General features: G+C 40.3%; 1 protein-coding gene across 1 annotated transcript in view; it reads right to left on the bottom strand.

Moving 5' to 3' along the window:
• Positions 1-10,963: 10,963 nt before the first annotated feature.
• SCARB2 (scavenger receptor class B member 2) overlaps positions 10,964-11,571 on the bottom strand; it is a 67,665-nt gene continuing 67,057 nt past the window's right edge. The window contains exon 12 of the mRNA XM_017641294.3: positions 10,964-11,478. Within this exon, the coding sequence (XP_017496783.3) occupies positions 11,440-11,478 (39 nt within the window). The 3' untranslated portion in view covers positions 10,964-11,439. The remainder of the gene's footprint in view (positions 11,479-11,571) is intronic.

Genomic DNA, 11,571 nt, shown 5'->3' with positions numbered 1-11,571 from the left:
GTCTAATAGGCCGGAACGCCCAAGAGGCGTAGAGGGTGGAGGGTGGAGAGGGAACGCCCCCTTCCAGCTGGCTGCCGGGTGCTGTGTGGCTAAGCGGGCGAGGAGCGTCACAACCGCGGGAAGATGCGGGAAAGCTCTCGGGGGCGTGCCGCCTGAAATGCCTAGAAAACTACTTTGCGGAACCCCCTCGGAAAGGTGTACAGGAGGCTGAATACGTGTGTGTCAGGAGGTCAGGGAAGGAAAGAAAGAGAAATTCTTATCTTCCATAGTGGAGAGCCAATGGATAATGCTAAAACTGAAAATTCACGAAGCAGCCTGTTTACAGAGTCATAGGGGTAAATTTAAAAAAAAAAGCCAAAAGAGGTGCCTCTGAGGATAATGTTAGGTGTCTTTATATAACAAACCGTGTGGAATTGAATCTTTTTTTGGTATCATTAATATACAATCACATGAGCAGCATTGTGGTTACTAGATTCCCCCCATTATCAAGTGCCCACCACATACCCCATTACAGTCACTGTCCATCAGTGTAGTAAGATGCTATAGAATCACTACTTGTCTTCTCTGTGCTGTACTGCCTTTCCTGTACCCCCCTAACCCCCGCTACATTATGTGTACTAATCGTAATGCTCCTTATTCCCCATATCCCTCACTTCCCACCCATCCTCCCCAGTCCCTTTCCCTTTGGTAACTGTTAGTCCATTCTTGGGTTCTCTGAGTCTACTGCTGTTTTGTTCCTTCAGTTTTTTCCTTTGTTCTTACACTCCACAGATGAGTGAAATCATTTGATACTTGTCTTTCTGTGCCTGGCTTATTTCACTGAGCATAATACTCTCTAGCTCCATCCATGTTGTTGCAAATGGTAGGATTTGTTTTCTTCTTATGGCTGAATAATATTCCATTGTGTATATGTACCACTTCTTCTTTATCCATTCATCTACTGATGGACACTTAGGTTGCTTCCATATCTTGGCTATTGTAAATAGTGCTGCAATAAACATAGGGGTGCATCTGTCTTTTTCAAACTGGGCTGCTGCATTCTTAGGGTAAATTCCTAGAAGTGGAATTCCTGGGTCAAATGGTATTTGTATTTTTAGTTTTTTTGAGGAACCTCCATACTGCTTTCCATAATGGTTGAGCTAATCTACGTTCCGACCAGCAGTGTAGGAGGGTTCCCATTTCTCCACATCCTCGCCAACATTTGTTGTTTGTCTTTTGGATGTTGGTCATCCTAACTGGTGTGAGGTAATACCTCAATGTGGTTTTAATTTGCATTTCTCTGATGATTAGCAATGTGGAGCATCTTTACATGTGTCTGTTGGCCATCTGAATTTCTTCTTTGGAGAACTGTCTGTTCAGATCCTCTGCCCATTTTTTAATTGGATTATTTGCTTATTGTTTGTTGAGGTGCATGAACTCTTTATATATTTTGAATGTCAACCCCTTATCAGGTATGTCATTTATGAATATATTATCCCATACTGTAGGATACCTTCTTGTTCTATTGGTGGTGTCCTTTGCTGTACAGAAGCTTTTTAGTTTGATATAGTCCCACTTGTTCATTTTTGCTTTTGTTTCCCTTGTCCAGGAGATACGTTCATGAAGAAGTTACTCATCTTTATATTCAAGACAGTTTTGCCTATGTTTTCTTCTAAGAGTTTTATGGTTTCATGACTTACATTCAGGTCTTTGATCCATTTTGAGTTTACTTTTGTGTATGTTTCATTCTCTTACAGGTAACTGTCCAGTTTTGATTACACCAGCTGTTGAAGAGGCTGTCATTTCCCCATTGTATATCTGTGGCTCCTTTATCATATATTAATTGACCATATATGCTTGGGTTAATATCTGGACTCTCTATTCTGTTCCACTTGTCTGTGACTCTGTTCTTGTGCCAGTACCAACTTGTCTTGATTATTGTGGCTTTGTAGTAGAGCTTGAAGTTGGGAAGCAAGATCCCCCCTGCTTTATTCCTCCTTCTCAGGATTACTTTGGCTATTTGGGGTCTTTTATGGTTTGGTTCCATATGAATTTTAGAACTATTGTTCCAGTTTGTTGAATAATGCTGTAGGTATTTTGATGGGGATTGCATTGAATCTGTAAATCGCTTTAGGCAGGATGGCCATTCGTACAATATTAATTCTTCCTACCCAAGAGCATGGGATGAATTTCCATTTATTAGTGTCCTCTTTAATTTCTTTTAAGAGTGTCTTGTAGTTTTCAAGGTATAGGTCTTTCACTTCCTTGCTTAGGTTTATTCCTAGGTATTTTATTCTTTTTGATGCTATTGTGAATGAAATTGTTTTCCTGATTTCTCTTTCTGCTAGTTCATTGTTAGTGTATAGTAATGCAACAGATTTCTGTATATTGATTTTGTATCCTGCAACTTTGCTGAATTCAGATATTCATTCTAGTAGTTTTGGAGTGGATTCTTTAGGGTTTTTTATGTACAGTATCATGTCATCTGCATGCAGGGACAGTTTAACTTCTTCCTCACCAATCTGGATGCCTTTTATTTCTTTGTGTTGTGTGATTGCCATAGCTAGGACCTCCAGTACTATGTTGAAAGGAAGTGGGGAGAGTGGGCATCCTTGTCTTGTTCCTGATCTTAGAGGAAAAGCTTTCAGCTTTTCACTGTTAAGTATGATGTTTGCTGTGGGTTTGTCATTTATGGCCTATATTATGTTGAGGTATTTGTCCTCTATACCCATTTTGTTCAAGAGTTTTTATCATGGATGGGTGTTGAATTTTGTCAAATGCTTTTTCAGCATCTATGGAGATTATCATGTGGTTTTGTCCTTCTTTTTATTGATATGGTGGATGATGTTGATGGATTTTCAAATGTTGTACCATCCTTGCATCCCTGAGATGAATCCCACCTGATCATGGTGTATGATCCTCTTGATGTATTTTTGAATTTGGTTTGCTAATATTTTATTGAGTGTTTTTGCATTTGTGTTCATCAGGGATATTGATATGTAATTTTCTTTTTTTGTGGGGTGTTTGCCTGGTTTTGGTATTAGAGTGATGCTGGCTTCATAGAATGAGTTTGGAAGTATTCCCTCTTCTATTTTTTGCAAAACTTTAAAGAGAATGGGTATTATGTTTTCTCTAAATGTCTGATTAAATTCAGTGGTGAATCCATTTGGACTGGGGTTTTGTTCTTGGGTAGTTTTTTGATTCAATTTCATTGCTGGTAATTGGTCTGTTAAGATTTTCTGTTTCTTCCTGGGTCAGCCTTGGAAGGTTGTATTTTTCTAGAAAGTTGTCCATTTCTTCTAGGTTGTCCAGTTTGTTAGCATATAATTTTTCATAGTATTCTCTAATAATTCTTGATTCTTAAATCAATGTTTGTATAACTTTAATAAAAAATCAAAACAATAACAAAAGCCATTGTATCTATCAAAGCTACAAATGCCCTTGGAACTGGCAATGCTACTTCTATAAATTTGTCATAAAAATGATTTGGCAAAATTATGGAATACAAAGTTATTTCTTACAGTGTTGTTTTGATAAAAGTGATGGGAAAATAAACAGGTTTGCTTCAACAGCTGCATTTATGAAAAGAATACTATTCAGACATGAAATGAGAACAGCAAAGTTCTTTACTGAAAAGGCTCTCAAAGATTAATTAGAGGAAAAACACATTTAGAACACTGTATATGGTATGCTACAATTGGGGTGGGGGGGGGAAACCAGGGCTAGAATATAAAAATACTCATACTTGTGTAAAATATTCCTGGAAAGATATATTTAAAAAATGGATCATATTACCCCTGGGAAGATGAGTGGCTAGGAGATGAGTGTAGGAACTTTTCACTACAAACTGCTTAATGCTTTTTGGAAATGTTAAGTATTACCTATTTAAAATACTAAGTAATGTTAATACTGGTGATTGCCCGGAGCCCCAATGAGAGCCCTGATAAATGGATAAGGACAGCTGGGAGACTGAGGAGCAGATGGACTTGATGATTGATGGTCTTAGGAAAGGAGGGAATGGAAGTCTTGCAAGAGTCCCTATTTTCTGACTTATATAGTGTCTTGCCATTGGGTTTCAGCCCTGAACCCATTCACTATGGATTCAATGAGACCAAAAAAACCACAGTGGAATGTTCTTGGGGTCAAAGGGTTTGTGGATAAAATGAGAGTTCCTGTGGCCAGGATTCTCACCTGGCCCTGGTTGACTAGCTCACTGCACACCTGTGGGCAATACATGACTGTTGACTCTATAAAGAGCTCTTCCCAGTGCTCTGGGCGCGACATGGTGGCAGGGCTGCAGTGCTGCAGGAGAGCAGAGCAGAGGCTGGAGTGGTGGCAGTGCCAAGGACAGAGGCCCAGAGGACAGCTGTGTGGGACAACTGTGCAGAGAAGCCCAGAGGACGGCTGTGCGGGATGACTGTGCAGAGAGGCCCAGAGCAGAGACTGGCTTGCTGCATAAAGACTCGCTGAGTGAATGGGATTCTAGTGACTGACCTGCCACCTGGAAATAAAGTTGGGTATAACCCTTTCACCCCAAGAACGTTTTGCTGTCAATTTCTTTGGTCACACTGAATCCATAGCGAACTTGCCCAGAGCTGAAACCCATTGGCAAGGCAGGGTTTATACCCAACTTTATTCCCACATTGGCAGGTCAGTCACTAGAATCTGGTCCACCTTAGAGCAAGTCTGTATGCAGCAAGCCAGTCTTTGCCTCCCAGTCTCTGTGCCTGCTGCATCCATCTCCGTCTGTCCTCAGGACTGCCACAACTCCAGTCTCTGCTCTCCTGCAGCCTTGCAGCTGTATTGCCCAGAGCACTAGGCAGAGCTCATTATATAGAGTTAATAATGTATTGCCCACACATGTGTAGTGAGCAAGCCAACCAGGGCCAGGTGAGAATCCTGGCCATAGGAACCTTCACTTTCTCCACATAAAGTTCGGTAGATTGTGATGCCATTCCCTAGTAGTGGGAATTTAGGAAGACAAGAAAAAAACCAAATTTCTTTCTTTACTTACTGGATTTGAAGATAACCTGACTGTAGATATCCAGCAGGGTTTGGATAAGTGGGGCTGAGGTTGAACAGAGAGACCCATAGAAGCCTTCCCTGACCTCCTTTCTGGATTAGCACACTCTAGTCCTGTCACTTTGGCTAATTTAATAGTCTCAGTACTTACCACCACCTATTATCTTGCCTCTCCTTTTCCCTTCTCCTGTTCCTCCATTTAATATAAGCTGCACAAGGAAAGGGAACTTTATTTCCTGATCGTATTCCTCGTGCTAGCAGAGTGCCAGCCCCCATGATCAGACCCTTATGCAATCCTGTGGAATGAATGAATGAGTTCCTTGTTATGTCCCATTCCTTTGCCTTTCCCATACTCATCTCCAAGTCCTACCTATTTTATCTTTTAAATATTGCTAAAATACTTCATATCCACTGCCATCTCCCTGATTTAAATTACCATGATGTCTTCCCTATCCACTGCCATCTCCCTGATTTAAATTACCATGATGTCTTCCCTAGACTAAGGATCAGCAAACAATAGCTCACAGGGCCCAATGTGAGTTGCCACCTGTTCTTGCTGTCTTGCCAATGGGTTTCAGCCCTGGGCAAGTTCGCTATGGATTCAGTGTGACCAAAGAAATTGACAGCAAAACGTTCTTTGGGGTGAAAGGGTTTACTACCCGGCTTGTTCTCTGGCTGTAGGTCGAGCACTAGCGTCTCTGCCTCCGCCCAGAGCACTGGGCCGAGCTCTCTAAATAGTGCCTAAAGGTGTGGGAGCAGCAGCCCATCAACAGGCCAGTTACATCATCAAGTGGTTTAAGTTCAGTGAGTGTCCTGGCCATAGGAACCCCAACTTCCCCACATTGTAAATACAGTTTTAATGGAATACAGACACATCCATTTGTTTACATGTTGCCTATGACTGCTTTCATGATAGCAGGGCAGAGCAGAGTAGCTTTGACAGAGAGGTTCACAAAGCCAGAACAATTTTCTATCTGGCCCTTTACAGAAAGTTTACCAACGCCTACCCAGACACAGTAGCTCTGGCAGTGCAGTGAGCAGGACTGTTGGTCTATGACTTTGACAGTTCATTCTGAGATGCCTGGAGAATGAGCTAGCTGTAGAAGGGCTGCACCCAAGTTCAGGTCCAGTGGAGCAATGTCTTCACCCCAACAATACAAATTGTAATGTTCCCTGGGCAGCTGGCATTCCCAGGCAACTTCCGTAAAGCACTGGCATCCCAAATCCAAAGCGCCTTTGCTCGCCGCAGGTGTACTCGCCCACTGATGAGACTGCTTCTTCATGCTTGCTCTACAGAAGGGACTACAAGGTGAATATATTCTCCTTACTGAAACCAAACTGCTTTGGTGCTTGGCTTGCCTCTCCATGGGGCGTCAGGAGGAAACAGTCTACACCTTTTTCTGGCTGTCCAGACCCTATAAATTTTAATTTTACCCCTAAAGTCCATTACTTAATCCATGTCATGTGGCTATGTGGCTTTGTGGCATTCACCCTTGAGGCTGGTGCCTGACACCCAGACAGGATCCATCTTGCACACCAATGGGGACCCCAAAGGGACCCCCTAACACAACAGCCTCTTAAGAAAAGGAGCAGACCCACTTTGCACCTAGAGTGGGTCTTCCTAGACAAACCTGTCATGTCTCTCACTTTCCCTCCATAATCCAACACTTCCATGGCTGCTAAAAATAGTCCAAAATCTTGAACATGGCTTAATAAGACTAGACATTGACCTGGCCCCTGCCTTTCTCTCCAGCTTTATCTCCCACTATTCTTCCCTCTCTGAACTTCCACCAAACATGCTCATTTTCTCTGTCATTTGTAAACATGCTCCTTCCTGCTCCTGGGCACAACCTGTTTCTTCTATCTGAAAGGCCTTGCTAAATTAACCCTTGCTCTTCAGTCTCAATCAAATGCTCCTTCCTCAGGGAAGCCTTCCCTCAACTCAAGCTATGTTCCCAGAGAATCACTAAACTTAGTTGACTAATTTTACATTTATGATTATTTGGTTACTATATGTTTCCCCTAGACCATAAGTTCCATGTCTCTTTTAGTTACCAATAGCCTAGTTTATAGTGCCTGGCATAAAGTGGCTGCTCCGTAATATTGGTTGAACACATTATTTTTAAGTATAACATAGAAAGAAGCCAGGCCTTAAAAAACACATATTGTATTCTATTTATATGAAATGCTCAAAAAAGGCATATCTATAGAGACAGAAAGTAGGTATAATGGTTGCCTAGGGCTGTGGGTGGGAAAGGGGATTAATTATAAACTGGTGTGAGGGATTTTATTGAGGCAATAATTTCCTAAAACTACACAACTCAGTTAATTTACTAAATTTATCATATTGTACATTTAAAGATGTGTGAATTTTGTGGTATATAAATATACCCCATAAAAGTTTAAAAATTAAAAAAATTAGTTGAATACATGAAGACTACAGTTATTACTGGGCATGGAACCTTTTTTATATTAAATATATATACATGTTGCTAGACTTTTTATTCTATATCACTCATCCAATACCACATTTTAATTATTGTGCATGGGTATGTTTTAATACCTGGCAGTACATATCACCCTTTATTAGTATTCTTTTAAATGTACTTTGCATTGGATTTTTCTTGCTCTTTGATTTGAAATAATTAGGGTTGGTATGTTAAAGAGTTCTAAGTATCCCCCTAAATACCTTTGAGTAAACAGAAATAGGTGCAAGGAGCTTCCCTTATGACATAGCCAACTAAAATCAGGTTTGGGGTTCCCAGGAAACACATGTGCTTGAGATCAAGTGTCCTTAATGCATAAGAATGTTTGTAATACCACGTTAAATATTTTATAACTTATCTGGATTTGCTATTACAGGAATAAGATGCAGGATTATTGGGATGGGAAAGGTTTTAAATGTAATCTAAATTTTTAGACTAATAACTTTAGTTCAGAGTCCACAGAACAAAGGCCCAGTACCTCTCCAACAGCTCTTTGATACTACTGAACCCTTCTGGGTGGACTTGTCCGCATTTAGCTAACATTTACCTGGAAGCAGATCTGAATAAGGATGTTAATGCAGACAAATTATTTGGGAGGAAGCAGCAGTAAGGGGGTGCAGAGAGTGAGACAGGGAATGAAGAAATGCAATAGGAAGCAGTTTTCACCGTGGTCAATCCTAGTTGAACTATGCAGAATGAGCCTGAGAACTGTCCCTCCGAGAATTGGAACACTGCTCAGCTGATTCCTGCTCCCAGAAGCATTAACCCTCTGAACTCTGAAGGGTTTCCAGGGCTATGGAGAAAACCCTGAGGCAGAAAAGCAGAGCCTGGGGCCTGCTGGAAGCGGGACGTGTCAGGCTGCCTATAATTGTCTACCACAACAGCTGAAATCAGAGGTGGCCCAAGGTTGTGTGATTCAAGCCTGTATCTGTCAAGAACTCAAAGAGCATCTTTCAAATCAAACAGCATAGATAACTGGACATCTGATGACATAACAATTTCCATGCTTCATATGAAGTTTTTTATTAGTGAAATACTTCATTGCATTAAGGGTAGAAATAACGTGTCAAAAATCACATGAAATGAACCAACTCTATAAGCTACATGAAGAATATTCTGGTCAGTATACTCTTTAATAGCCACAAGCAATTGATTCCAGTAATAATGGCCAGAGGGCCAAGTATAAAGGGCACTTTTTGAAGCACTCATATCTCAAACAATTTAAATAAAAAATTAGCCTGTCTTAAATAATCCCAAAAAGGGTTAGTTGTATAGTACTTGCTCCACTTGACACAAGGAAATAAATTCAGTAGGAAAAGCCTGGAGCTCAAAGTGGCAAAGCCCATTTCCTGGCCTGTGTTCAACTCCCAGTTTCCCCTGAGAGAAGTGAGGTAACCTCTCTGTTTGGTTTCTCCCTAAGTTGAGTATCATAGTATAGGATTCTGTGTTTGTGACAATCACCAAGACTTTGGGGGCTTTTCCAGGATAATGGCTCCAAGAGAACGAGCATGAGAGTCTGTTATTTTCAACCTACAAATAGGTACATACATTCTTAACCAACCTTGACTGAAGTTTAAGGGCTTGCCACAGACTTTTCAGAAGGAAAATATTCAAATGTGATTTTAAGCCAAGTAACTGTTACGAATCATATGGAAATAATATGTTTTTGGTCTCCCTGCCTATGTGCAATTCAGTCTAAAGAAGAACATCATCAACTGTTATCATTCACAGTATTTAAATTTTTCCTATTTTCCTCCTCACAGATGATATCCTGATAATTGGATGAAACCAATGAGTATGTACTGGTTTTTTATTACTGTAGATAAATGGATGCATAAAATAATAATAATTAAATATTGGTAACTTCAAAACCTCTAGGTATTTTGAGGTGATTTGAGGTATCTATAGGTTCCATCCTAATAGGGAAGAAGAGAGTTTAATGACTTGCCCCTTTAAGAAGAGAAACATATCACGTGTTGCTTTAATGTACAGAAAGGGAAGATTTCAGCAAGTAAACTAAAACAATTTATTACCTCCATGCAGGGACCAGGAGCTGTATTTGTGAAATCCTGGTGTGGGATTAATATATAAATCAAGTATAGAAATAGAATGTATAATCATATCTGACTTGATTATTTTTCTTGTAATTCATGATGCATGATCAAGACCAAAACAGTTTCTGTAACATGACTGCCCTTGCATTGCTCACCATGTAAGAACTTGTTCACCAAGACACTGGAGATAGCTGAGAATTAATGACAGTGTATTGGATCCCCTACACAAAATTCTATTGTTGCTAATATTTATTGGCTCAATAAATATGAGGGGTGCCCTCTCAGCACTACTCTTGCACTGTTAAGCCTCGAGTCCCCTGGCTGGTCCTTTCAGATCTTTGATATCTCATCGTGTCTCCTTTCTTATCTGCAGGTCAGAAGCAGGGAGGGACTGACACATGGCTTTTTTCCTCATTTGCTCACACTGAAATCCAGTTTTAAACAAAAAAAATCCTGTAGAATGATTTAGTTAAGAAATTCTATGTGCATTTTTCTAGAGAACTATGTAGTTTCCCAACCAAAAATGAATAGTGAGCTTTGAAAATCAAAGAAAATGTCCTTAAATATACTTGAATCTTACGACCTATGATGATGTCTCCCAATCCTTCCTTAGGTTACACTGAAAATCTATACAGTCTCGTGAAGAGACGTGGCCCTGCTTCTGGTCCCAAGGGCCCTTTATTTAAAGTACTTCCTGTGCAATATTTTAAAACACCATAACTCTGTCAGCAAAATGATTGTCACAGGAAGTGTGGAGCACATTCTTCTCTATTCAGTGAGTGACAATGAGCCACAAAACACTGGACAGAACTGAATCTGAGAAAAGAAGAACAACTCATAAAAACAATTTCAATTATCAAGAAGACTGCCCCAGAAGAAATGTCTCTTTAGTGTTAGTCAGACTTCCTGAAATTTATGTGTAACTTAGGCTGTAGATGAACGGATTTCCTATATTCATAAGCCATTTTATAAGTAATCATTCAACAGTACTGTAATTAATAGAATCATAGTTGACAAGGGTAACGAAAAAAATAGTAGTTACTGATTACATAGATGCACCTTTCCACATCAAGATTTTTGCTAAAAAAATAAACTATTCACAAATGTCCTAACTAGCATTTAGTTTCACTCTATATGAAGTATCTGCACCTGACCTAACATTATTTAAGCGTTTTCTCAATTCACAAAAGTACAAGTAACAAATCTGCAGGTGCTCATCACTAACAACTCATGGATAGCCCCATCTAACTTGTTCTAACTCGTTCCTGCTTGATACCTAGCCAGTATGAAAGTAGTTGAAAGACTAAATAATTTCCTGGAGGAATTATGACCTGAAAATTGGCATGACATGCAGTATGTTACTTTTTAAAAGAGGAAATTAGATGCATTTGAAAGCTGTAATGAATGAGGCTACCATCTTACTCTGGGTTCTGAACTCATTTATTCTGTGTTGGGGCTGAAATAAATGGACGAATACAACATAAAATAGTATTTATGTATTTGGAGCCCAAAGTTTGGTGAATGAAGCACACTCAGTAAGATCAGACCAAATAGTGTTAACAAGTAATGCAGGGACATTATAACCACAACAGTAGTCATAAAATTCTGGAGCTACCAGCACCCAACAAGAAAATTACAATACAGGAGTTTATTAAATACTTGCTAGGGACATGAAAATCAAAACAGTTTGTCAAGGACCACAGGATTTTATAAAGCCTAATAGCCAACCATGTCAGCCTGTTCTTTGACTTCCTGCCGGATGCTCTCCTCACTTGCCAGTACTGGGTCTTCTCCCTCCTCCCTACAGCAGGCAAGCCTGTAAGGATGGTGGTTTCCCACGTGTGTGTGGTCTGGGTCAGGACAGCTCACCCGGCTCCTATCCCAAGCTCAGGCCATGGTTAGGTTCGTATGAGGGGTGCTCTTTCATCTGCAGTCCCCTGAGACTCGGAGAGACAGGACAGGAAGTTAGGTATTTGCATCAGAAACTTCTCCTGGGATATGAAAAGTTGGGGGAGGCGTGGTGGAGGAAG

The sequence above is a fragment of the Manis javanica genome, chromosome 5 (genome assembly GCF_040802235.1).
Source record: "Manis javanica isolate MJ-LG chromosome 5, MJ_LKY, whole genome shotgun sequence".
In the NCBI taxonomy this organism is placed as follows: domain Eukaryota; kingdom Metazoa; phylum Chordata; class Mammalia; order Pholidota; family Manidae; genus Manis; species Manis javanica.
Note: the sequence above shows the minus strand (reverse complement) of the source record. Positions and strands in the feature narration are given on the sequence as shown.